Source organism: Trachypithecus francoisi, unplaced genomic scaffold (genome assembly GCF_009764315.1).
Source record: "Trachypithecus francoisi isolate TF-2019V2 unplaced genomic scaffold, Tfra_2.0 Lachesis_group11, whole genome shotgun sequence".
Classification (NCBI taxonomy): domain Eukaryota; kingdom Metazoa; phylum Chordata; class Mammalia; order Primates; family Cercopithecidae; genus Trachypithecus; species Trachypithecus francoisi.
Window position 1 is genome coordinate 87,259,384 of NW_022681456.1, and position 27,877 is coordinate 87,287,260.

The following is a 27,877-nucleotide window of genomic DNA, read 5'->3' on the forward strand; positions in this document are numbered from 1 at the left end:
TTCTCCAAGAATCTTTTTTTTTAGTGGATTAAAAGCTGCTAATGTATTCCTTCTGTAGATATATATGATTTCACCAATTTCTTGTGACTTCATGAACCTCATTTTTGCAAGACAGCATGTCCTAATTCTTGTCAAATTTAGGGATGGTGGTATTGGGGAGCTACAAACCAGTCAAATCAATGCGATGAAAAATCCTATTATTTGAACAATTTTAATCACATCTGATTTTGACTATTTTATCTAAGTATTAACATTTCACTAGTTGAGTGATACAGTGAGCCTAGCATTTAAACAGTCTTAGTTATGTTAACATTCTTAAAAACAGAGAAGTGGTGGCTGGGCCCAGTGGCTCAATCCTAGCACTTTGGGAGGCCAAGGTGGGCGGATCACCTGAGGTCGGAGTTTGAGACCAGCCTGACCAACAGAGAAATCTCGTCTCTACTAAAAATACAAAATTAGCCAGGAGTGGTGCTGCATGCCTGTAATCACAGCTACTCGGGAGGCTGAGGCAAGGGAGTTGCTTGAACCTGGGAGGAGGAGGTTGTGGTGAGCTGAGATCGCGCCATTGCACTCCAGCCAGCGCAACAAGAGCAAAATTCTGTCTAAACAACAACAACAACCCATCAGATCTGGTGAGACTCACTCATTATAATGAGAACAGCATAGGGGAAACCACCCCCATGATTCAATTACCTGCACATGGTCCCGCCCTTGACACATGGGGATTATTACAATTCAAGATGAGATTTGGGTGGGGACACAGAGCCAAAACATACTAAGAACTAATTGTTTAATGGAGAGGCATCCATTAAATATAGACATGCAAAACCCACAACTACTTTTGTGCAACTTCTTTATTTCAATTTTAGTTTTACACAAAGGCAAAAAGAATAGAGTGGGGAGGCAGAAATAATGCTGGGTCACCCCCAGGAAGTGGGGAAGAGGCTGCAGCCAAGAAGAATGAGTCAGACTGCTCCTCCTTGGCTTTCTTGGTAATAGCAATGAACAAAAAGACCAGGCATGGACTCCAGGCTTAAGTTAACAAGGTCAGTCTGTTCAGGCCAAGCAATGGAAAGGAAGTGTCAGATCTGTCCAATCCATGCTCATAAAGAGGAAATAAGGCCTAGGTCCATCTATTGAGGCCTTGGCTCTGGGTTGGCTAGGGCCCTTCTCTTTGAAGGTCTAGGCCGCTGTCCCCAGGGCACATAGGGGCCACGGGGACGATACCTGCCAAAACCCCTATGGACCACAGGGGCAGGCCGCTGATAACGGGGTGTGGGGAAGAAGGGCATAGGCAGCTGGGGACCAATCGCAAAGTTGTCTTGGAAGAAGAAACCTGTATGGGCTGATGAGGGGACATCTGAATGGCCATAGAATTGATCTGACTGGAAAGTATGGTCTGAGGAAAAACAGGCATCTGGGGGACCCTGTGGGAACCGGGGCATTCCCTGGTGAAGGGGAATGGGAGGAGGAGGCTGTGGGGGCAGGAGCGGGAGCAGCGGCAATCGCTGAGGTGGCAACCCAAGCAGGGGGCAGTATGTGGGGGAAGGTAAGGGTGGGGACTGAGGTAAGGCCGGGTGATTTCTGTTGGCCTGGGGCGGCCCTTCAACTCTCGGGCCAGGTTTTTTCTTCTTGATCCACTCGCCCACAGGATGGCGCTGGGGCAACTCCACACCCCAGGCGTCAGCCACGTGGGCCAGCAGCAGCTGGGAGAGGCAGCGGTGCACGCGTCCATTCCAGTGCACCCCGTCCGAGTGCAGGTTCTCCCTCGCGTGGTGGAAGTAAAAATGCAAGTCCAGTACATCGAAGTTATGTTTACGTGCCTCGGTGGCGCTGTAGAAGTTGGCTTCGACCACTTCGTTTTTCAGGAAGGTGGCCTTCTGCTGCCGGAGCTTGGGTGGAAGGAAACCCCCGGTGACTTCCTCGCCCACAGGCATGGCCGTGTTCCACACCAGGAGGCAAGACTCGGGCAGCACCTGGCCCAGGCACTGGAACAGGTTCTCCAGGTTTTCCAGGTAGCTCCACCAGGAGTTCTGACCATACCTGGAGATGTCCCAGAGGCAGGAATTCATGATGACCAGGTCGGGGGTATGCTCGCCCGACTGCAGCTCTTTCAAAATGGTCTGGAGGTAGTCAGAGTACACGCGGGTGAGGAAGTAAAAACGCACCAGATGGTGGTCGGAGCGGAACTCGCGAACTTCACGGTAGTTAGGGCCGTTGTGCATGCGGCCGCGCTGGCCTCCGTCCACCAGCTCATCTTGTTCGAAGTTCAGCTCCCCCTTTGCTTTGAGCTGCTGGGGAGTGAGCAGGCAGTCCTTCTGCAGCAGAAGTACCAGGTCCTTGTACACCGCCCTATGCACAGAGTCCCCCAGGATGACCACGAACTTATTGTGAAGCAGCTGCCGCACTTCGGAGGCCCGCAGGAGGATCATGACGCCCAGGGCGCACGGCCTAGCTCCTTCCTTTGCACAGGGTGGGTCTGCGGATGGCTAGGACAGAAGGAGAGAACAGCTGGGAGGGACTCACCTCTGGGTGGAGCGCCCCGTGCAGGTCGAGGGTAGGGAGACCATGGGGAAGGGGATGGCACAGTGGCCTCTGCCCCGAGGAATGGACCTGCAGTGCCCGTATAGCAGGCTCCACCAAGCCTGGACCTGGGAGATGGGCGAGAGAGCCAAAAGCCTTCTTTGTCTAGTCGCAGTTTAGGCCTGGGGCTCGACCTCTGAATGGCCTGAGGCTGCTGTTGGAGGCTCAGGTTCCACCTGGTGGGGAGGAGCCAAAGTACGGATCCACCCTTCCTAGGGCTGAGAGTGCTAGCAGGATGCCTAGCCAAGAGCCTGGAAGCAGACCAGAAGCCTAAGTGGAGATGGTTAGCACTATGCCACTGTTAGATAATGAGGACCCCAAGTATGCAAGAACATAGAGAATGTTTGTGATGTAATGTTAAGTGGAAGAAGTTACATCCCATACTGAATGCTCCATCACTTAAACTATATAAAAGAGATATACATAGATAACATTGAAAGGAAATATGTAAAAACATACCTTCATAGAATAGGATTATGGTTGACTTCCCTTCCCTTTTATTTTTGTAAATATCCTTTATAGTCTTAAATTGCTTGCTATAGCTTTAAAAGAATTAAATGAAATGCAACAGGTAACACAAGGAGAGTACCTGTGCTAGGTCAAGAACATAAAAACAGGCCGGGTGCAGTGGGATTACGCCTGTAATCCCAGCACTTTGGAAGGCTGAGGCGGGTGGATCACCTGAGGTCGGGAGTTCGAGACCAGCCTGACCAACACGGAGAAACCCCGTCTCTACTAAAAATACAAAATTAGCCGGGCGTGGTGTCACATGCCTGTAATCCCAGCTACTTGGGAGGCTGAAGCAGGAGAGTTGCTTGAACCCGGGAGGCAAAAGTTGCCAGTGAGCCGAGATCGCACCATTGCACTTTAGCCTGGGAAACAAACAAAACATAAAACAAACAAAAACAAAAAACAAAACATAAAAAAAGAAAACCAGTAAAAACAGATTTATTTTACAAGGAAGTAGCTGCTTCTCATCAATAAGACTGAAAAAAATCAGGATAAAACTGGAAATAATTTGAATACGTTTCAGCTGTAATATTATTTGCTTTACATTTGAAGAGAATTGGAATATGCCACTCCAAAATGTGCACTTTAGCATGAGGATCATTTTGAGCAGAAAGCAACTGAAAATTGACAGATGCAGGAAGTTATCTGCCCTCCTCTTATCTGGCCTAGAATCAGGGCATATATTTCCCTTTGAGGAAGGTAAACACCCTTCCCCCAACCAGGGAAACAAGAGCAACTCTTATCAATCAGACAGGTTATCATCCTTTTCACCAAAGACAGGGAATAGACACCAAGATGATTTTTCATAAATAGACCTTACTATAACAGCCCTTATCTTCCATGAGCTCCCCCCATTTATTTCCCAGTCACCTCCCCACAATTCATCATCCTTTAAAGCCCAAAGCCCTAAGTTTCACTGTTTTCCGGTGCACTGCCTGCCTGCCAATGTTAATTTAAAAACTGTGGCTGGCGCGGTGACTCAGGCCTGCAAACCCAGCACTTTGGAAGGCCAGGGTGGGCGGGATCACTTGAGCTCAGGAGTTCGAGACCAGCCCGGGCAACATGGCAAAACGCCATCTCTACACAAAAATTAACCGGACATGGTGGCACATGGCTGAGGCGGGAGGATGGCCTGGGCTCAGGTTGAGGCTGCAATAAGCAGTGTTCCAGCCACTTCACTCCCGCCTGGGCCACAAAGTGAGACCCTATCTCTAAATCAATACATACATACACAAATAAAATGTCTAGATCTGTATCTTGGCAACACACACAAAATAAATTAATAAAATTGTGTGCCTTTTCTCCCGTTAATCTGTCTTTTGTTAGTTTAATCTGTACGCCCCCAGGTACTGAAGCTAAAAGAGTAGAGAAAAAGTTTTTTCTCTCCAGCACATTAGCACATTGGATGCAATGTTAAAAGCTGTGAAACTCATCCTCAAAACTTCAGATTATTTCAAGCTGCCATTTACAACTCATATCCACAGATGACTAAATAGTAGAAACACTAAAATACTGCTAGAGATTGCAAATGGGAGGAACATGGCATCCATTTCATCTACTTACACAAAGCCATGAAAATCCGGTGCAGCTTGAAACTTGTAAGATTTTATGCATTCGTAAACATTTTAATAGGTGTGGGTGGATAGCTATTATGAAACTATACATTCAAGTTTTAAAAGCTATATATCCTATTTTAGTTTTAAATGGATATAAATACAAAAATGAAAATATTAAAATAGGTAGAATATTGTTTCATAACAGTTGAAAATATTGACATCTTCCCCACAAAGAATCTTCATTAAAATATTTTTGCTATCAGAATAAAAGTTTTGGCTGGGTGCGGTGGCTTATGTTTGTAATCCCAGCACTTTGGGAGACTGAGGCAGGAGGATTGCTTGAGACCAGGAGTTTGAAACCAGCCTAGGCAACATAGCAAGACCTTCATCTCAAAAAAAAAACCAAACAAAGAAAAACAAAACAAAACTGAAGCAAACTCCAAATCCCTTTGGGACTCAAGCATATTCATTTGTTTAGATTCATTTATTCCTCCAACTCACACTTAATAAGTGCCTACCATATGCTCTACATAGGGAGCATAAAAATAAGTAAAATATGATCTTGCCCTCAAAAAGCAGACCAGAAACACTGGTTGATAACTGTATTATCATGTGGAAAGTGGTAAGGGCCAAGAACTGTGAAAGTCTAGGGGTCTTTGGGAAAAGTATTCCTTCCCACTCTAGACTCAAGTCTCCAAAGTGCAAAATGTGAAGATGGAAACCCTTTCCTCTTGTGTTTTCAGGGCTCCCGTGCCAGTCCAGCTCTCTGTGCCTTCTCTGGGTCGGCACTCTGGCCATAATCTGTGCCCTAATGTGCCTCCCCGTTAACACAGTTCTGTCCGGAAGCTGGCAGATCTGATAATTATTCAGTGCTGTCTCTGCCTTGGTGTTGCTTACGGAATTCCCTAATGCGCTCCTTCTCTGCCAGCCAAGTGCCCTAGACTTGAAAAGATATTAAGTTCAAGTCCACTACTTAAAGACTATCAGAGGCACTTAAGAGTTGAAGGAAACTAGGGTTATGTCACCCCAAAATGTGCCTCTCTGATATAAATATTTTTGAGCGAAGATGCTTGAGAATCAGCGGTGGCAGAAAGGGCCTCCAGATCTGCCCTTTCTTATCAAGCCATAAAAATTCCTATGAAAACGCGGCCTTCTCTGCACCAGCACAAGAAGATAAACCTTGTTTTCAGTGACTTAAGAAGTGACCGCTGCAATGGAGCTGTATAAATAAACTTACCGAAAAAAACCCTTATCCTCCACTAGCTTTATACCCCCCTCCACTTATCTCCTAGCGACTCCCCTGGAATTTACTACCCCTAGCTTATATCCCTTTGTCCTGTCATTTCTTCACAAATTGTGTAGTTCTTTGTCTACAAGGGATAAAAGCTTTCTGCTTTGGCCATTTCTTGGGGTCTTCTCTCTCATGAGGGTCCCCATGTACATGTAAAAAAATTAATAAAACGTACATGCTTTTCTTCTGTTAATCTGTCTTGCATTAATTTGGTTCCAAGTCCACCCGAAAATCCCACTTAAGAAGATCCACTTAAGAAGATGGGTAGAGGCTATCCATAGCCCCGTCTACAGAGTAATAGCAAAGAGCATTGCATTTGGAATCATACTACCTGGGTTTGAATCCTAACTCTTGTTTGCTAGCATTTTGAACTTGGGCAAGTTATTTAGCCTTTCTCTGCCCTAATTTTCCAGATCTGTAAAATGGACCTATTAGTAGACTTCATACATGCGATGTAAGGATTAAATGTAAACTGTTATAATAATGCCTAATGAGAAGTAAGTGCTGATGAGTTAGTTATTATTATTAAAAGTTGAGCATCCCTAATTCAAACTTCCAAAGTTCTTCCAAACCCAAAACTTTTTGAGAGCTAACATGATGCTCCAAGTTACACTGAACACATTACTTTTTCACTATATTAATGGTATGTTGGCCAGGTGAGGAGGCTCACGCCTGTAACCGCAGCACTTTGAGAGGCCGAGGCAGGTGGATCACTTGAGACCAGGAGTTCAAGACCAGTCTGGCCAACATGGTGAAATCCTGTCTCTACAAAAAATACAAAAATTAGCCAGGCATGGTGGCACATGCCTGTAATCCCAGCTACTCGGAGGCTGAGGCAGGACACCCCTTGAACCTGGGAGGCGGAGGGTGCAGTGAGCTAAGATCATACCACTGCATTCCAGCCTGAGTGACAGAGTGAGGCTGTGTTCCAAAAAAAAAAGAGAAAAGTATGTCACATTTTCTACTATTAAGTACTTACGTGTTAATAAGTGTAAGAAAATGATTACTTGCCGGGCGCAGTGGCTTACGCCTATAATCCCAGCACTTTGGGAGGCTGAGGCGGGCGGATCACGAGGTCAGGAGATCGAGACCATCCTGGCTAACACAGTGAAACCCCATCTCTACTAAAAGTACAAAAAAAAAATTAGCTGGGTGTGGTGGCAGTCGCCTGTAGTCCCAGCTACTCAGGCAGCTGAGGCAGGAGAATGGCGTGAACCTGGGAGGCAGAGGTTGCAGTGAGCCACGATGGCGCCACTGCCCTCCAGCCTGGGTGACAGAGAGAGACTTCATCTCAAAAAAAAAAAAAAAAAAAAGAGAAAAGAAAACGATTACTTGTCGGTTGCCTCTAAACATATAAACTGAGTCAGAAATGATGGTGACGTCAAACAACCAGAGTCCACATGAGTGGTTAAGATTGTGACACCTTTGCTTTCTGATGGTTCAATGCACACAGACTTTGTTTCCTGCACAAAATTCAAAGTATCGTATAAAATTACCTTCAGGCTAAGTGTATATGCTGTATATGAAACATAAATGAATTTTGTGTTTCCACTTGGGCCCCATCCCAGCCTATGTACGGGCATCCCCACATACATGCAAATATTCTGAAATCACCCAAAAATCTGAAATCCAAAACACTTTTGTTTTGATTTCTCTTCTTTTTCTTTTTTTTTTTTTTTTGAGGAGTTTCACTCTTGGTGCCCAGGCTGGAGTACAGTGGTGCAATCTCAGCTCACTGCAACCTCTGCCTCTTGGGTTCAAGCGATTCTCCTGTCTTAGCCTCCCGAGTAGCTGGGACTACAGGCATGCGCCCACCATGCCTAACTAATTTTTTATATTTTTAGTAGAGATGGGCTTTCACCATGTTGGCCAGCTGGTCTTGAACTCCTGACCTCAGGTGATCCGCCATCCTCAGCCTCCCACAGTGCTGGGATGACAGGTGTGAGCCACTTTTTATTCCAAGCATTTTGGATTAAGGGTGTTCAACCCATACTTAGGAAGTTTGAGAATACTAGGTTAATAATCAATAAAGGAGAGATTACAATATTTGTTCTGCTTGTCAGGTTTCTATGAAGATCAAATTAGATGATGCAAGTGAAATATTTTGGCTAAAACAAAATCAATGTTTATTGAACAGCTACTAGATCCCAGGTGCTTTACCAACATTACCTCTTCATGAGGTAACTTTTTTTTTTTGAGACAGAGTTTCACTCTTGTTGCCCCGGCTGGAGTGCAGTGGCACAATCTTGGCTCACTGCAACCTCCGCCTCCCAGGTTCAAGCAATTCTCCTGCCTCGGCCTCCTGGGTAGCTGGGATTACAGGTGCGCATCACCACGCCCGGCTAATTTTTGTAGTTTTTTAGTAGAGACAGGGTTTCACCATTTTGGCCAGGCTGGTCTTGAACTCCTGACCTCAGATGATCTGCCTGCCTTGGCCTCCTAAAGTGCTGGGATTACAAGCGTGAGCCACCACACCCAGCCCTTTATGAGATAACTCTTATTCCCATTTTACAGGGAAAGATATTGATGTGATAGAGTTAAGATTTAGTCCAAAGTCTATCTCTAATAGAAGAAGGATCTTTTCCTATCTTTTTCTTATTCATAGTCAGGCAACCCTCTCCTTTACCCAGGAGAGGTGGTCACGAAGGGAGGGGATGGTTGGTGAATGAGTATAATCCCATATCCTAATCTCAAGCAGGAGACAGAAAAACACATAAAGACTTTGAAATCAGAAGAACCCAGGCAGGGTGCGGTGGCTCACGCCTATAATCCCAACACTTTGGGAGGCCAAGAAGGACAGATCACCTGAGGTCAGGACCAGCCTGGGCAACTTGGTGAAACCCTATCTCTACTAAAAATACTAAAAATGAGCTGGGTGTAGTGGCACACACCAGTAATCCCAGCTACTCAGGAGGCTGAGGCACGAGAATTGCTTGAGTCCAGGAGGTGGAGGTTGCAGCAAGCTGAGATCGCACTACTGAACTCCAGCCTGGGCAACGGAGTGTGACTTTGTCTCAAAAAAAAAAAAGAAAGAAAAAACGAAGAAGAACCAAAACACAGTTCTAAAGACTGACAACCTCACAGTGTCTGAGGACTTCTGGAGGTATTATATCCTAACCAGTTAACTTAACCCACCCAAATGTTGGTCCAAGAGCTCAGGGCCAATATCTGAAAAAAAATGCTTACCTGAGAATGTCTTCTTTTCTAAGTCAGAGTCTTGCTCTGTCACCCAGGCTGGAGTGCAGTGGTGAGATCTCAGCTCACTGAAACTTTTGCCTCTGAGGTTCAAGCAATTCTCGTGCCTAGGCCTCCAGATAACTTGCAATTACAGGCACTTGCCACCATGCCCAGCTAATTTTTGTATTTTTAGTAGAGATGGGGTTTCACCGTGTTGGCCAGGCTGGTCTCGAACTCTTGGTCTCAAGCGATTCACTCACCTCACCCTCCCAAAGTGCTGGGATTACAGGTGTGAACCACCGTGCCTGGCCTTATTATTCTTCTCTAATGGAATATGCAGCTACGACGGTGAGAAGGAAGAGAGAGGAAAATGATTGGGAAGAAGTATTCCAGTTAGAACCCAAAATGGGGCCAGGCAAGGTGGCTCTTGCCTGTAAGCCCAGCACTTTGGGAGGCCGAGGTGGGTGGATCACCTGGGGTCAGGAGTTCAAGACCAACCTGGCCAACATGCTGAAAGCCCCCCCTCTACAAAAATACAAACATTAGGTGGGCATCATGGCAGGTGCCTATAATCCCAGCTACTCGTGAAGCTGAGGCAGGAGAATTGCTTGAACCCGGGAAGCAGAGATTGTAGTGAGCTGAGATCTTACCATCTTGCTGCTGCACTCCAGACTGGGTGACACAGTGAGACTCCACCTCAAAAACAAAAACAAAAACACAAAAACAAACAAACAAAAAAACCTGAAATGGAAATGAAATTCTTGATAAAGAGGAGCACTGTAACTGTAACAGGATTAATGAAATCTGACACCCTCAAGACTATCATTTTGGGAAAAGAATCGTTTAAGCTAAGAGACCAAGCATTAAAAATAAAACTTAACAAAACCAAAATGGCACTTTTAGGGGAGTGAGAAGAATAATTTGGAGACATAAACCTTCTCTGATTTTAAAAAAAGGTCGATAGCATCCATTTTCAGAGCTCTTTTTATTTATAAAAAATAAAACAAAAAAAGATTCGAAAATGGCCAGATCAGTGATCTTTATAGCCTAGGCATCTTTCTTTGCTTCAGATTTGATAAGCACACTTATTCATTTTGGTAGCTATTTTATAGATTCCCTCATTCACTTAATAAAGATCACAGAGAGCCAAATAGTGCACTGGGTGCAAGGACTAGGTATGAAAAGGCAATTTCGGTCAGGTGTGGTGGCTCACACCTGTAATCCCAGCACTTTAGGAGGCCAAGGTGGGCGGATAACTTGAGATCAGGAGTTCAAGACCAGCCTGGCCAGCATGTTGAAACCCCGTGTCTACCAAAAATATAAAAAATTAGCCGGGTGTGGTGACGCGTCTGTAATCCCTGCTACTCAAGAGGCTGAGGCAGGAGAATCGCTTGAACCCGGGAGAGGAGGTTGCAGTGAGCGGAGATCGCCCCAACACACTCCAGGCTGGGCGACAAAGCGAGACAAGTCTCAAAAAGAGAGGCAATCTCGGCTGGGTGCTGTGGCACAGGCCTGTAATCCCAGTACTTTGGGAGGCCGAGGTGGGTGGATCACGAAGTCAGGAGATTGAGACCATCCTCGCTAACATGGTGAAACCCCGTAAATACTGAAAATATTTTAAAAATTAGCCGGGTGTGGTGGCGGGCGCCTGTAGTCCCAGCTACTGTACTTGGGAGGCTGAGGCAGGAGAATGGTGTGAACCCGGGAGGCAGAGTTTGTAGTGAGCTGAGATCATGTCACTGCACTCCAGCCTGGGGGACAGAGCGAGACTCCCTCTCAGAAAAAAAAAAAAAAAAGAGAGGCAATCTCTTCTCTCAAGAGGAGGGGTAAGAAAATCGGCACTTAAAGAGCTGGCTGCTAAAATTGATGTATGTAAATGAAGTACCTGAGCGTGTTGGAAGAGTCTAAGCTAGAGGAGGGAGGTTTATGAACAATCATTGCAACCTGATTCCAACATCGAATTAAAACAGAAAATTTTTTTAAAGTTTCGTGATAATTTTAAAAATCACAGTTATGGCCGGGCACGGTGGCTCACGCCTGTAATTCCAGCACTTTGGGAGGCCCAGGCGGGCGGATCACGAGGTCAGAAGATCAAGACCATCTTGGCTAACATGGTGAAACCCCGTCTCTACTAAAAAAATACAAAAAAAATTAGCTGGGCGTGGTGGTGGGCGCCTGTAGTCCCAGCTACTAGGGAGGCTGAGGCAGGAGGATGGCGTGAACCCGGAATTCAGAGCTTGCGGTGAGCCGAGATTGTGCCACTGCATTCCAGCCTGGGTGACAGAGCGAGACTCTGTCTCAAAAAAAAAAATTCATAGTTATAAGTAGTTCCATGTTGTTTTCTGTTTTCCTTTTTCTTTTTTTGAGACGGAGTCTCGCTCTGTCGCCCCGGCTGGATTGCAGTGGCCGGATCTCAGCTCACTGCAAGCTCCGCCTCCCAGGTTTACGCCATTCTCCTGCCTCAGCCTCCCGAGTAACTGGGACTACAGGCGCCCGCCACCTCGCCCGGCTCGTTTTTTGTATTTTTTTAGTAGAGACGGGGTTTCACCGTGTTAGCCAGGATGGTCTCGATCTCCTGACCTCGTGATCCGCCCGTCTCGGCCTCCCAAAGTGCTGGGATTACAGGCTTGAGCCACCGCGCCCGGCCCTGGCATTTGCTTAGTTTTCTAAGTGAATTTAAACTTGCCAAAAATTAAATTACATGCCATATACAGTTTTGAGAGAAAAAAGAAAAGCAAACAATTCGAACTTTTCTTTGGGAAAAGTGGACTGGGGATTCTCTAGAGACTCATATTTTGATTTGAGGCCAGTCAGTGAACAGCCATCGACCCATACAACACGGAAGTGGAAGAAGCAATGCAGGCCTATTTTCATTTTTTTTTTTTTTTTTTTTGAGACGGAGTCTCGCTCTGTCACCCAGGCTGGAGTGCTGTGGCCGGATCTCAGCCCACTGCAAGCTCCGCCTCCCGGGTTCACGCCATTCTCCTGCCTCAGCCTCCCGGGTAGCTGGGACTACAGGCGCCCGCCACGTTGCCCAGCTAGTTTTTTTTTTTTTTTGTAGTTTTTAGTAGAGACGGGGTTTCACCGTGTTAGCCAGGATGGTCTCGATCTCCTGACCTCGTGATCCGCCCGTCTCGGCCTCCCAAAGTGCTGGGATTACAGGCTTGAGCCACCGCGCTCGGCCATGCAGGCCTATTTTCAAAAGTGGCTTTAGGAGCAAAGGAAACATACAGAAAAGTACTGAGAGATGCTATGCTGTGGTAAGTAATGCAATAGAAAAATAATTGCCAGGCCAGGTGCAGTGGTTTAATTCTGTAATCCCAGCACTTTGGGAGGCCAGGATGGGTGGATCACTTGAGATCAGGAGTTCGACACCAACGTGGCCAACATGGCAAAACTCCGTCTCTACCAAAAATACAAAAATTAGCTAAGCGTGGTGGCACGCGCCTGTAATCCCAGCTACTTGGGAGGCTGAGGCAGCAGAATCGTTTGATCCTGGGAGGTGGAGGTTGCAGTGAGCCAAGATTGTGCTACTGCACTCCAGACTGGGTGACAGTGTGAGACTCTGTGTCAGAAAAAGAAAAAAAAAAGAAAGAAAAAGAAAAAGAATTGCCAAATAACCACTGGAAAGATTGTTAACTGATTTGAATCCCCTTTCTATACTGACCTCACTTTCTATGTAGGTCTCGGATCTGCAGTCCATTAATTAATTCAGTAAAAATGTAGAGAGCACCTGTGTCTATCTACAGCTATGACAGCTGTTACTGCACATTTGGCTCACACCCTTCAACATCGATCATGATTCCCCTATGAATCCCTGCATCATGAAACCACACCATAAGGCCTGTATTTCTAAGTTCATTATCCAGGTAGTCCTTAAACACATCTAAAATCATGCAAGATAAGTGAAAAACGGAAACTAGAATAAAGATCTTCAAACTGGGCTCCATGTAATCATAGGTTTACTTTGTGGAGGCAAGAATCACTGTGGGTATATTCAGTTTGTATTTATATCATCCCTACCAGGCCACAATCTGAAATTTGTAATTCTTTTAAAATAAATTATCAAAGAAGAATCCCAAACACTTTGAGTCTGAAAATTACCAAGTTTAAAAATTCTTAAAGCAGCATATTTTCCCATAATAATAGTCTAATATAAACAACTCCTATGAATTACAGAAAGAAATGCAGAGGGCATTTTTATGAATGAAGTGGAGGTTCTTAATAACTCATATACAGGTAACTTCTATAAAAACAAAAGATAAAACCATGGACCATTAATTCCAGTGAGCTCACTTTTTTAAGCTTTTGTTTTATAGCCTTTTGTAAATATTCCCTAAAATAAATAATCAAAGCACTTCATAGACATAAAAGTAAGATTTCAATCAAGTACAGTCTATAGTAAACATCTACATGATGGTCTTGCGTCCATTATTCAAAGTATATTTGCTAACTTCCTACCTATTACCCCTTTAACACAAATGAAAGATACCGAAGGTGGTGATCTGGCTTTCAACTCCAGGCAAAGAAGCCAGACAAGGACTCTGCCCCTGGACAGCTGCGTGCTCTTGGGCCGGTTGCCCACAGTTTTGAACCCGTTTCCTCTTTTGTAAAAGGGGAATAATATTACCTACCTCGTTGAACAATAGTGAAGATGAAAAGAGATCTCATACATTGAGAGCCTAACACAAGGCCTGCCAGACAGTAGGCCCTTCTAATCCTTGACTCAGCAAGCCCTCCCACAATGATTCCAGAGAAAACACAGGCCTGCAGACAGGACCCTGACTGGACTCCCTCCTCAAACCTTCAAATCCTCACCCCGCTTTCCACTCTCCTGCAAAGGCAGAGAGGTACCTTCTTAGGCGTAAAGCTTCCTCAGCAGCTCAGTGACTTTGCTCCCGGATATCCCCCAGTGAGGGGATAATTTGCATTCTGCATTTTCTTTACCCTCCTTGTCTTGGATCCTTCTTTTTAGCATTAAACACATTCTAGCTTCTTGCTTTGAAAAAGAAAGGAAACATCTTTGACTCCACCTCCAGGACAGTCCTATCTTTTGCCTCCGCTCCAAGGCCACATTTAAAAACAAAACTTGCTTGCACTGACTGGGTCTTGGTCTGGGCCCCACCTCCCACTCACTCCTCTGTTTACTTCAATTTGGCTCTGACTGCATCAAAGTAAAGGAATGTTTGTTAGTAAATCACCGATTACTTCCTTGTTGCTCTTTTCAGTGGCCACTTTTTGGTTCTTACAGTATGAGGGGTGGGGGCACGACTGACTGCTTCCTCTGAGAAACCCAGCCCTCAAGTCCACGTATTTGTGACACCCTTGTATCTTGTCCTTCCCTAGTATCTTTTGAGGGTTTATCTTTCTCTTGTGGGTCCCCAAATGTTGGTCTTTCTCTCTCTTCTCTCTCTTTTTATTTCTCCCTCCCTTCCCGGTCTTTCTCAAGGCCACTGAAGGGGTCCTTTCTTCTCTTCTTCAACATTCTTATCCTCGTGTGTCCACCCATTTTCAGAGTGTCAGGAAGTGAGGTAACCATATGTTCCTATTTGCCCCAAACAGTTCTGGTTTCCGCCTGTTTTCCCAGAATGATTAGTAGCACCCCAAACCCTTAAGAGTCCTGGTTTGGATGGTAACAACGGACCATCCCTTATCAATTCCTATTTGTATGCAGATTTGTGCTTTATTGGGGCAATAAAGCACATTGGCTGAGAGGGAGGGCCTCTGGGGTTGGCCCCTTGGGTTTAGATCCTGCTCCACTGCTTACTAGCCCTTGAGTCCTGGGCCTATTAAGCAACCTCTCTGCCCTGAAGAAACCTCATCAATAAAATGGGAACAATATAACTGCAGTTTTCCTAACAAGTGGGGGTTAAATGAGCACATGTAAAGTTATTAGCATGACACAACCACATTTCTAAGTACTCAGTGAATGTAGCTATTATCTTTGTCTCTAGCCCAGACCTGTCGCCTGAGTTCCATACATATTCAGGTGGAGAGAACAAAAAGTTCTTTGGGGTTGGGGGGTAGGTAGGAGGTAGGAAAAGCAGTCTATGCAGGCCCCTATCACTTCCCAATTCTCTTTTTTTTTTTTTTTTTGAGACGGAGTTTTGCTCTGTTGCCCAGGCTGGAGTGCAGTGGCCGGATCTTAGCTCACTGCAAGCTCCGCCTCCCAGGTTTACGCCATTCTCCTGCCTCAGCCTCCCGAGTAGCTGGGACTACAGGTGCCCGCCACCTCGCCCGGCTAGTTTTTTGTATTTTTTAGTAGAGACGGGGTTTCACCGTGTTAGCCAGGATGGTCTCGATCTCCTGACCTCGTGATCCGCCCGTCTCGGCCTCCCAAAGTGCTGGGATTACAGGCTTGAGCCACCGCGCCCGGCCCCAGTTCTCTTTTTAAAAAAAAAAAAAAATTTTTTTTTAAGAGACAGAGTCTCACTCTGTCACCCAGGCTGGAGTGCCATGGTGCGATCATGGCTCACTGTAGCCTTTATCTCCCAGGTTCAAGCGATCCTCCTGCCTCAGCCTGCTGAGTAGTTGGGACCACAAGTGTGCATCCCGTGCCCGGCTAATTTATTTTTTTATTTTTTTATTTTTTTGTGGAGACAGGGTCTTGCTTTGTGGCCCAGTCTGGTCTTGAACTCCTGGTTTCAAGTAATCCTCCTGCCTTGGCCTCCCAAAGTGCTGGGATTACAGCCATAAGCCACTCCGCCTTGTCTCCCAGTTCTCTAGACACTCATTTATCTTCCCATCAAACTATGGCTGAATTCTTGAAATAATTGTCTCGTGACCTTTGAACAGTCTCCCTAAAGGTAAATATTGCATTGACCAACAATGGGAATGATGGCAGCACATTCTCAGCATGCAATTTCAGAGAGCTGCTGTATAATTTTGCTTGAAGCACTGGCTGCGAGTAGATAATTGGGTGGAAATAAACTTTACTTCTGAAATGTGTGGATAAAGTCATTTTTATTTTTGATGACTGGTTTTGTTTTAATTGTGAAGAAATCCTTAAGCTGATCTGTATCCAGGCAATCATTTAAAATTTTTGATGTTGGCCGGGCGTGGTGGCTCACCACCTGTAATTCCAGCACTCTAGGAAACTGAGGCGGGAGGATCACTTGGCCCAGGAATTCAAGACCAACCTGGGCAACATGGTGATATCCCTTTCTCAAAAAAAAAATAATTTTGATGTCTAACGAATATTGGAAACAATATATATATTTTGAAGATATAGTTTAGGGAGGAGGGGAATGTTGCAATATATTTTGGGAAGCTGAGCACAGTGATCAATGTCACATTTGTTTTTGGCTTTATGGTTAAATATTTTACATTCCCCCAATTTTTCTTAGTCCTTAAAAAGTTTGTCTTTGATTAAAACATTATTTTTTAAATGGTATAGTTTTAGTTTTACATGTTTTCTTACATAAAACTTCATCATCTAAGTTTTAAAATTTCAAATTCATTTAATATATTAGCCTAATTCCAACATTTTGCATTCTGTAAACTTTTTATATTTTGGGATATGACCCTTCCTTCTTGGGATCTTCTGAAAGACTGCGGGGAATGATAGGGTTTGTGTAAGCCCAGAGGCCTTTTTCTCATGTCTTTATGTTTGTTTCTGTCACTCACCTTTGAATGTTCCCCAACACTTTCCTCTTACTAAAATTCTGTTCTTTCAGTAAGACTCAAGTTAAAAGACAATTTTGTCAGAGAGCCTTCCCTACTCTCCCAAGTAGAAAACTCTCTCCTTCCTCTGAGGGATGCCTCTACTTAACCTTTGGTTCTGTTTTGTTCTATAATTAACTGCCCATGTGCCATTCTATCCCACTCTGTGCTAGTTCCAGATGGCAGAAGTGGGTCTTACCCATCTTTGTACCCCTCAGGGCCCAGTGCCTGTGCCTAATAATCATCGGAACTCACTGAGCACTCACTTTGTGCCAGGCCTACTCCATTCTCACAACCCGGTGAGGGAGGAACCATTATTATCTCTATTTTATAGATGAGTAAACTAAGGCATGGAGAGGTTACATAAATTGCCTAAGGTTGGCTGGGCATGGTGGCTCACACCTGTACTTCCAGCGCTTTGGGAGGCCGAGGTGGATGGATCACCTGAGGTCAGGAGTTTGAGACCAGCCTGACTAACATGGTGAAACCCGGTCTCTACTAAAAATACAAAAATTAGCCCGGTGTCGTGGCACACACCTGTATTCCCAGCTACTCAGGAGGCTGAGGCAAGAGAGTTGCTTGAACCCAGGAGGCAGAGGTTGCAGTGAGCCAAGATCGTGCCACTGCACTCTGGCTTGGACAACAGAAGGAGACTCTGTCTCAAAAAATAAATTAAAAATAAATCAATAGGCCGGGCGCGGTGGCTCAAGCCTGTAATCCCAGCACTTTGGGAGGCCGAGGCGGGAGGATCAAGAGGTCAGGAGATCGAGACCATCTTGGCTAACACGGTGAAACCCCGTCTCTACCAAAAATACAAAAAATTAGCCGGGCGTGGTGGCGGGCGCCTGTAGTCCCAGCTACTCGGAGGCTGAGGCGGGAGAATGGCATGAACCCGGGAGGCGGAGCTTGCAGTGAGCCGAGATCGTGCCACTGCACTCCAGCCTGGGTGACACAGCCAGACTCCGTCTCAAAAAAAATAAAAATTAAAAAAAAAATCAATAAATTGCCCAAGGTTGCCCAGCTAGTAAATGGCAGAACTATGCTTTTGACAATGTATCGTCTTCTTCTTGTTCTTTTTTTTTTTCTTTTTTTTTTGAGGCAGGGTCTCACTTGGTCACCTGGGAGTACAGTGGCATGATCACCGCTACTGCAGCTTCAACGTCCCAGGCTCAATCAATCAGTCCTCCAACCTCAGCCTCCTGGGTAGTTGGGACTTTAGGCTCATGCCGCCACATCATTAATGACAGTGAATCTTCTGAATAATTAGATAAGCTTAAGGTTTCCTTTTGTTTCTTTAGGAGTAAGTATGGCTCCAAAGCCTGAGTTTTTAATCTCAGCTATAAATATTTGTTTAAATTAAGAGAAAAGAAAATCATCTTATCTAGATAGAAATATTTGCATGTAGCTTTCCTTGTTATTCTCTGTTGAAAAACAAAATAATGTTTTGTGCACAGCTTTAAAATTTTCTGTGAGAAAACAAAGCAGGTGTGAAATAACTTAGTTCAATTTTCATCACTCTGTTAGCTAGTCTTCTTAAAAGCCAATGGAAAACCCAGTGCTACACTAAAGCTATATTTGTGTTTCAAATGTTTAGGCTTATGCTGACTACTCTAGATTCTAACCAGTGGCTGAATTAAAAGTTCCATGGATAAAAAACAAGGGCGATTGGAGAGCTAATAATGACGAGTGCTTTCAACTGCTGAACAGGTTGGATTGTGACAATTCTGCTCCAGGACTAGCTTCAAAAGTCCATTTACTCAGTAACAAGAACCCGGGGCTGAGTCAGCAGGCCTGGATTTCTTCCACCTCTAATGCTTACTTTATCTTTGTGCTGCTTAGTTTTTCACTTATTAAATAGGGGAAATAGTACCTATGCTCCTCTGAAGGGATTACACAAAAGAGTTTTAAAAATGGATATTGTTTTATTATTGTTGCTATCATTATTGTTACCATTTTTGTAGTATTTAAATTCTACGTGTAATAGTGTTTCTATGGAAAAAGAAATTTTTTTCTTTTTGTTTTTTGAGATAGAGTCTCACTCTGTTGCCCAGGCTAGAGTACAGTGACGTGATCTTGGCTCACTGCATCCCCTGTCTCACGGAGTGATTCTCCTACCTCAGTCTCCGGAATAGCTGGGATCACAGGCATTTGCCACCATGCCCAGATAATTGTTCTATTTTTAGTAGAGATGGAGTTTCACCATATTGGCCAGGCTGGTCTCGAACTCCTGACCTCAGGTGATCCACCCACCTAGGCCTCCCAAAGTGCTGCCATTACAGGCCTGAGCTACCTTTTTCCATAGATAGTCAACCTATGGAAAACATTTTTTCAATTTAAAAATGAGACTATAAGAGCAGGTCTCAGCCAGTTAGAGTGGCTCACACCTGAAATCCCAACACTTTGGGAAGGCCACGGAGGAAGGATTGCTTGAGCCCAGGAGTTCAGGCCAAGCCTGGGCAACAAAGCTACATCCCTGTCTCTACAAAAAAAAAAAAACCCAAAAACAATTAAAAATTAAAAATTAACATGATGTGGTGGCACACGCCTGTAGTCCCAGCTACTCAGGAGGAGGCTGAGGTGGAAGGCTACCTTGAGCCCAGGTGTTTGTGGCTGCAGTGAGTTGTGATGACACCACTGCACTCCAGCCTGGATGACACAGCAAGACACCGTCTCTGCCTTGGCTTTTACTCACACTATGTTGTAGAGGATTCTGGAAACTTGAGTTCCCACTGCTTTGCCTGTTGGCAGTGCAACTGAGGACTTGCCAGTTTCAAGCTCCACGGCTTGGGGTGGAAGTAAAGGACAAGCAAGGTCCAGGGGACTAAGAAAGCTGAGGACCGGCCGGGCGCGGTGGCTCAAGCCTGTAATCCCAGCACTTTGGGAGGCCGAGACGGGTGGATCGCGAGGTCAGGAGATCGAGACCACCCTAGCTAACACGGGGAAACCCCGTCTCTACTAAAAAATACAAAAAAACTAGCCGGGCGAGTTGGCGGGCGCCTGTAGTCCCAGCTACTCGGGAGGCTGAGGCAGGAGAATGGCGTAAACCCGGGAGGCGGAGCTTGCAGTGAGCTGAGATCCGGCCACTGCACTCCAGCCTGGGCGACAGAGCGAAACTCCGTCTCAAAAAAAAAAAAAGAAAGCTGAGGACCAAGAATCTGTGCTAGTGAAATGAATGTCCTATTTCCCAGGCACACCGATTAACTTCTCACATTAGGCCTTTCCCCAGGCCATGGTTTTCCCCACTTCAGTGCCAACACGGACCTAGGGGCTTTTCTCCCTGCTGCTGTGTCCAGCCGAGCTCCCGCTTCTCTCTTCTCCAGCTACAAAAATAAGTCAACAGCTCTGCACTGCCTACCTTAGAGTTAATTGTGGAAATCAAATGAAGTGCTGTGTAAACTCTACAAGTGTTCACTGCTATTGTTATTCGGAGCCACCTTAACATATCTGGAAATTGGGCTTAGTGGTTAAGGGAGATTTCCAGTTAAATGAAGCATTTAACTTATTATTTAGCAATATTAATTATTTAGTGGCATTATTTAGTATACCCTCCAAAATGTGTTTACATGTTTTAGGAGTTTATCTCTTTATTCTTCTTAAGAACTCTAAGAAGGCCGCGGTGGCTCATGCCTGTAATCCCAACACTTTGGGAGGCCAAGGGGATCAGATCACCTGAGGTCTGGAGTTCAAGACCAGCCTGGCCAACATGGTGAAACCCTGTCTCTACTAAAAATATAAAAATTAGCTGGATGTGGTGTCGTGTGCCTGTAATCCCAGCTACTTGGGAGGCTGAGGCACAAGAATCGCTTGAACTTGGGAGGCGGAGGTTGCGGTGAGCTGAGATAGCGCCACTGCACTCCAGCCTGAGCAACAGAGTGAGACTCTGTCACATACACACACACACACACACACACACACACACACACACACAAACCCTAACAAATTCTTTTTTTCTTTTCTTCTTTTCTTTCTTTCTTTCATCTCACTCTGTTGCCCAGGTTGGAATTCAGTGGTGAGATCATGGCTCACTGCAGCAACTCTGCAGGCTAAATCAATCCTCCCACTTCAACCTCCCTAGTAGCTGGGACTACAGGCCTGTGCCACCATGCCTGGCTAATTTTTATAGGTTTTTTTAGAGACGGGGTTTCATCATATTGTCCAGGCTGGTCTTGAACTTAGACTCAAATAATCCACCTGCCTCAGCCTTCCAAAGTGCCTGGATGACAGGTGTGGGCCACTGCACCTGGACTACACACTCTAATTTTCTCCATTTTATACATTTAAAAATTAAGGCTAAAGGATCGAGTAATCTGCCCAAGGTCATCCATTTCATAAGAAGCAGTGCTGGAAGTAAAATCTGATGCCAAGCCTTTGTGGTCAACCACAACATACAAGATTGCAGACAACAAATGCCTCATGTCCCTTCTGCAGTTCACAGCTAAATTGGCTGCTTCCTTTCACTGTCCATTTTAATAAATTTATTATTTTATCAATCACTAATATTTTTGTTATTGCCAAGCACCAGTTGTCTCTTTAATGTTACATGGGGTGGGCTGGAGGAGGCTAGGGTACTGATTCCTCTCTACAGTAAGTGCCCCCAAAATGACAGTTTCAAGAAAGGCTGGTCAGAAATGCCAACTTAATGTTTCAAATAAAATGGAAAAACTGAAAAGTACTTACTCATTAAAGTAACTGGTGATGTTTAAGCTTCTCTCTCAGTTGATTCTAGATCTCATCCCTAGATAGCTTTCTTCCTCTCCTGTAGATCATTGTGGCCAGACGGGAGATCTCTGAGCTTGGGCTATAGGGGAAATAGGTCAGCCTTTGGGTGCTGCTATGCTGGCAAACCAGCGTCTGGGGAGAAGATGATATTTCCGGTGGCATCTGGGGCAAATGACACAAGTCAGCATTTACTTTCTTGCTTTAGGAAGCAGAAGACTAATGACCGAAGCTTCAAGACTTTGACATGTATGAAAACATGAAATGGTAAGTCAATACAAAGACAGCATCTTCCTGGAATTTGGTTTTGCGCTTGTTTTCATTTCACCTTTCTCAGTAATCTGGGTGTAGCTTATTTTGACTCTTCTTTTGATTAAACAATTCAGAACCTCGGCTCTTATTGTTCTTGCTGGTGTGGTGCATTCACGGCTGAGGAGGTGGTCAGAAGAGGAAAGGAGGAAGTGAGAAGAAACACGGAAATGGTAAGAAGAACTCTACTTTTCTAACTAATATTTCATAGTAGTAATCTTGTGTTTCTGTGCAATGTGTTACAGTTTACACACCACTTTTATTTTTATTTATTTATTTATTTATTTGAGACGGAGTCTTGCTCTGTCACCCAGGCTGGAGTGCGGTGGCCGGATCTCAGCTCACTGCAAGCTCCGCCTCCCGGGTTCACGCCATTCTCCTGCCTCAGCCTCCCGAGTAGCTGGGACTACAGGCGCCCGCCACCTCGCCCGGCTAGTTTTTTGTATTTTTAGTAGAGACGGGGTTTCACCGGGTTAGCCAGGATGGTCTCAATCTCCTGACCTCGTGATCCGCCCGTCTCAGCCTCCGAAAGTGCTGGGATTACAGGCTTGAGCCACCGCGCCCGGCCAATTTTTATTTATTTATTTTTTTGAGATGGAGTTTCAGTCTTGTTGCCCAGGCTGGAGTGCAGTGGCGTGGTCTCAGCTCATTGCAACCTCTGCCTCCCAGGTTCAAGCAATTCTGCTTCAGGCTCCAAGAAGCTGGGACTACAGGCACCCGTCACCAAACTGGGCTGATTTTTGTATTTTTAGTAGAGACGAGGTTTCGCCATGTTGGCCAGTCTTGTCTTGAACTCCTGACCTCAGGTGATCTACCCACCTCGGCCTCCCAAAGTGCTGGGATTATAGGGGTGAGCCACCGCGCCAGGCCACAAACCGCTTTTAAATCCTTTCACTTCATCTCTCCACTGCCTTCTTGATGGAAAAATAGCTCAGTCCACACTACAGGAAACCACAGGCCTGAGCCCTGGCCTCAGCTAGATCCAGTATGTGGCAGAGCAAGACAAGAACTTTCTGCTTCCTGCCCTAGTGTTCCACTTGAAACCAGCAGGTAACTCAAGGGGACAGTGTGCTTAAAAGGGAGACGGTTAGCCTGGCACCGTGGCTCATGCCTGTAATCCCAGCACTTTGGGAGGCCAAGGCAGGTGGATCACCTGAGGTGAGGAGTTCGAGACCAGCTGGCCAACATGGTGAAACCCTGTGTCTACTAAAAATACAAAAATTAGCTGGGCATGGTGGCGGGCGCCTGTAATCCCAGCTACTCGGGAGGCGGAGGTTACAGTGAGCTGAAATCACCCCATTGCACTCCAGTCAGGGCGACAAGAGCAAGATTCCATCTTTAAAAAATAAAAAAACGGGGGGAGGGGGGTGAGGAGATGGTCTTCTGATTGATTAGATAAGCGTAGGCATTTGTTTTCTTTTGTCTGGAATAATATAATTTCGGGGAGGGGAATATCACTTTCCCTACAAATACGAAAAGGAAATAATGAATCAGAAAAAAAAGAGAGAGAGAGAGAAAATGCATGATTACAGAAGGTCCCAATGCATGACTACAGAAGATCAGAATATGCCACCCCCAGGTTCCCGTAATCCCAGCTCCTTGGGAGGCTGAGGCAGGAGAATCGCTTCAACCCAGGAGGCGCAGGTTGCAGTGAGCTGAGATTGCACCATTGCACCTCAGCCAAGGCGACAGCGGGACTCCGTCTCAAAAATAAAAAATATGCCACCCCAAAATATAGTTATTTGGTGTATTTCAAGCTGATTATTCTGGGCAACCGCAGACACAGGGGTATCGCTGAAAAGCTGTCCTTTTGTAAAATAAATTTATATTTATAAAAGAAATCTACATTAGTCAAAGTATATGTATCAGGAAGAGTCCGGCTCTCGGACAACTTTTATTACCTGGGAGACTTTTCATTTACATAACAAGACAACCTTTATTCACCATACATTTCCTCTCATCACCCTTCTATAACTTGTCACTAGTTCTCTGTAAGCCCCAAGTCCCTATTCCTTCCTGTAGCTCAGGATGAGCTTCCATCATCTGGCTTTCCTTTGAGTCTCATGTTTTGTGGGATTCCAGTGTGTGTGCATATAATTAAAAATGTTTTTTCCTTTTCTTTTTTTTAATTGAGATTTGGTCTCATTATGTTGCCCAGGCTAGTCTTGAACTCGTGGGATCAAGTGATCCTCCCTTGATCCTCCCTTGATCCTCAGCTTCCCAAAGTGCTGGGATCACAGGCATGAGCACTGAGCCTGGACAAAAATGTTTTTTCTTCTATTAATCTGTTTTGTGTCAATTTAATTTGTATCCCAGCCAAAGAACCTAGAAGTATGGAAGAAGCCATTTTCCCTCCCTTACAGTACAAAATAACTAACCAACAACAGTAAGAGATTTCAAAACAGTCCTGAATTACATGCTCTGAAGACTTAGTTTTTTTAATGGTATGCTATTTATGTAAACTGTATTATAATGTGACATATTGTCTTTCCTTGAAAAATATCATTTTACTTTACATCACTGTCTACTCAGTGTGTGGCTTAAAATTAATTCCATACATTGTGCATTGCTTTCATCCTCTTGTCTATGGCCATCAATAATGTCATCTTGCATTTCCCCATGAATTTTAGTACAGTCATTACCATTGAAATGTAATACAATCAAGGCAGCACCCAACTGATAGCCTTAATATTTTATAATTCATAGTAGTCTATTACATATCTTTGAAAATCTGCCATTATTTAGTTCTAGCAATTCTATAAATGAATTGCAAATCTTTCTAGTCCTGTAGATTTCAGCTGGTCTGTGCACTGTGAGAATAAAAGAACAATCTCTGTAATCATCCCAAGACCAGAGAACAGAGGCGCTGTAATAATGCAAATGATAATTCCACTTGTACTCTTTAAACTTAAAATAAAGTTGATTTCCTGGCTTCCAAGAACTTATTATGCTCTATGTAGACAGCTACTAGTGCTATTCTGGCTACTAGTGCTATTCTGGCCCTATTTCATGTTTCAAAGCTCAGTGAGCCATCTCTTTTTTTTTACCCACCAAACTTGGCTTTTTCTTAAACAGTAATGACAACTTATGTACATATAATGTTTTACCCTGTGAATATGCTTTCACACACAGATATCCTTTAATATTAGCAGCTCGTTAGTAGTTATAGCCACAGAGAAATTTAAACTTTTCTTTATGCAAGCCATTATCATTTTATCCACATTTTCTATCTTAAGAAACACAATTATTTTTCTTATCTTCTTGGGAATCCTATAAGTGGGCCAGAAATCAGCCCATTAAATATATACATATATACATTAATTTCAGTTGGCTGGTGTGTGTATGTGCTTAAATCTATTCCTGGGCTGCCTTAAACGCATGGGCCAAATTTGGCAAATAACAAAACTATGTTTTTGCTTTGCTTGTCTGACTTAAACAGTCCACATATTTTTGATAAGTCCTCTTCAAAGCACTCACATTTAGTATTTTCAAGCACATATGAATAATGAAAAATTTGTTTCTATTAGGGTACAAAATCTTCTCTGATAGCATATTAGGAACTTTGAGATTCTCGATGAAAACTTCTCATGAATTCGATTTAGTAACAGAACTAAATTTTGCACTAAGTACATGCAAACTTTGTGCTGATGAACAAGGCAATAGTTGTTGGGATTTGGGATGTTACAGATTGAGAAGAGCCAAATCAGTGATTTCACTATTCAGGATGGATGGAATGAGAAATGTGAATTTATAAAAGATCCCATTCTGTCAGGATTTCTTAAACGGTTCCACAAAATTCTTAGAATTCTTATGTTTTATGCAAGTTCTGTTTTCTGTTCCAGTGTAGCTTAGTGGTTCAGAACATGGCCTTTGCAGGCAGAAAAGCTGGAGTTCAGAGTCCCAAATTAATAACCCACAAGCTGTGTGACTTTGGGAAAGATACTCAACCCCTCTGGCCCACTTCTACTTGTGAAGTTTAAACATGCAAAGTGCTAAGCAGACTGCTTGGCACTTAGTAAATGCTCATTTTATTCCAGGGATTGGTATACATGCATCCATGCTTTAGTAATGCAAAATAGTTCTTTAAATGAGTAACCACTAGAAAAAAATGTAAATACTGACAAGTACCTTATTTGATGGGCACTGTTCCATGGGCTGGTATGACACCATCACTGCAGGAAGAGACTGCGCAAGTGGAAGGGAGATGACAGAAATCATCGTTAGGTCAAGTTGAAGCTCGGGGAGATTGAGCAGCTGCCTCAATCACACAGGTTAACTACTGAGCTTGGACTAAAGACCAGGCTTCCTGGGTACCGGACTCATAGTTCCAGAGCAATAGTTAATGAATTTTTTTCTCTAAGGGTGTAAGCTCTTTTAGGGGAATAATTTAATACCCTACAAGAATTGGGTCTTACATTATTTAGCAATGACCCTTACCTTTAAACCACAGTTTAGTTTTCTAATTCCGGTTCTCTCTCCTTTTTTCTTTTTGTTTTTTTGAGACAGAGTCTTTCTCTGTCACCTATGCTGGAGTGCGCTGGTGTGATCTCAGCTCACTGCAACCTCCACCTCCGGGCTCAAGTGATCCTCACACCTCAGTCCCCCACCTACCTCCAGTAGCTGGGACCACAGGAGTGAGCCACCACGCCCTGCTAGTTTTTTGTATTTTTGGTAGAGATGGGGTTTCGCCGTGTTGCCCAGGCTGGCTTCAAACTCCTGGGCTCAAGTGATCTGCCCGCTTCAGCCTCCCAAAGTGCTGGGATTACAGACCTGAGCCACTATGCTCAGTTTTTTTTTTTTTTTTTTTTGAGACGGAGTCTCACTCTGTCTCCCAGACTAGATGCAGCGGTACGATCTTGACTCATTGCAACCTCTGCCTCCCAGGCTTAAGCAATTATCCTGCCTCAGCCTCCTGAGTAGCTGTTATTATAGGCATGTGCCACTAACACCTGGCTACTTATTTTTTTTTTAAGTAGAGTTGGGGGTTCACCATGTTGGCCAGGCTGGTCTTGAACTCCTGGTCTCAAGTGATTCACACGCCTCAGCCTCCCAAAGTGCTGGGATTACAGGCGTGAGCCACTGTGCCCGGCCATAAGGTTGTTTTGTCAAGGAAGATGGAAATAACTTAATATTTTGGGTCCTTTCTTACTTTATTAGATAAACATTCATCAAGTGTCCCCTTGGTCAGGCACAGTGCTTAGCAACTGAGATATGAGGTTGAGTAGGACATGGTCTTCTCTATGTCCTATAGCTCACAGTGCAGGGAGGGAAAAACACAGAAGCAGATAATTAGAATTCAATGTTGGGAGTGCATTTATGGCTTTATGTTAGAGTATCACTTCTATTACTGAAAAGGGACTTTTAAAATTCTACTGAAAATGTGAAAATGACTGAAAACAGCACCATAAAAAGTAGCTCCTAGTCATATTCTTTTCTGATGAGTATTTACTTTGTACATACGATTGGCCCACATTGCATCACTTGTTTTATAAATAATTGTATATCACTATTCTATTTTATTGGTAAAATAGTAGGCTTTTAAGTATTTTTCCCAATTATCACTTACAAAAATATTGTTACGGCTTACTTTTTTTGCTCTTCCTTTTTCTTTTAGGGTGCTCTTTTCCTTAACATAGTTTGTTATTGCTTCTCTGAAATACATTTGTTTATTATTATTATTACTTTTTTCAGACGGAGTGTTGAAAGACTGGAGTGCAATGGTGTGATCTTGGCTCACTGCAACCTCCGCCTCCTGGGTTCAAGCGATTCTTGTGCCTCAGTCTCCCAAGTAGCTAGGATTAAAGGTATGCACCACCACACCCAGTCAATTTTTGTATTTTTAGTAGAGGTAGGGTTTCACCATGTTGGCTAGGCTGGTCTTGAACTCCTGACCTCAGGTGATCTGCCTGCCTCAGCCTCTCAGAGTGCTGGGATTACAGGCATGAGCCACCAAGCCCTGCCTGAAATACATTTAAATAAATGAAGATGGAGAATCAGACATTACTTTCATTTATCTGAATCTGGTGCAGTTTAATTAATCTATAATTGTAAATCTTAGAATCATATGTCAGTA

The 27,877-nt window shown here is 44.3% G+C and overlaps 1 protein-coding gene and 1 long non-coding RNA gene across 4 annotated transcripts; one reads left to right on the forward strand and one right to left on the reverse strand.

Annotated features, from left to right (window-relative positions):
* Positions 1-836: 836 nt before the first annotated feature.
* PCED1B (PC-esterase domain containing 1B) lies at positions 837-26,382 on the reverse strand. 3 transcript variants are annotated; one of them, XM_033222315.1, is made up of 4 exons: positions 26,242-26,382; positions 25,933-25,989; positions 21,457-21,924; positions 837-2,489 (listed from the first exon to the last, which is right to left on the reverse strand). In XM_033222315.1, the coding sequence occupies exon 4, from the start codon at positions 2,430-2,432 to the stop codon at positions 1,134-1,136; it is 1,299 nt and encodes a 432-aa protein (XP_033078206.1). In that variant the 5' UTR covers positions 2,433-2,489; positions 21,457-21,924; positions 25,933-25,989; positions 26,242-26,382; the 3' UTR covers positions 837-1,133. The 3 variants fall into 3 exon arrangements, with proteins under 3 accessions (XP_033078206.1, XP_033078207.1, XP_033078208.1); XM_033222316.1 differs by lacking the exons at positions 25,933-25,989; positions 26,242-26,382 and having other exon boundaries at positions 837-2,651; positions 21,457-21,592; XM_033222317.1 differs by lacking the exons at positions 21,457-21,924; positions 25,933-25,989; positions 26,242-26,382 and adding an exon at positions 13,972-15,205.
* LOC117090235 lies at positions 21,631-27,554 on the forward strand. The gene is made up of 3 exons (XR_004439938.1): positions 21,631-21,762; positions 21,882-21,977; positions 27,496-27,554. It is a non-coding gene; the product is annotated as an uncharacterized LOC117090235 (long non-coding RNA).
* The last annotated feature ends 323 nt before the right edge of the window (positions 27,555-27,877 follow it).

Bases quoted from the DNA above. Each gene is read 5' to 3' on its own strand.
- PCED1B (XM_033222315.1), bottom strand. From the start codon at position 2,432: ATGATCCTCCTGCGGGCCTCCGAAGTGCGGCAGCTGCTTCACAATAAG.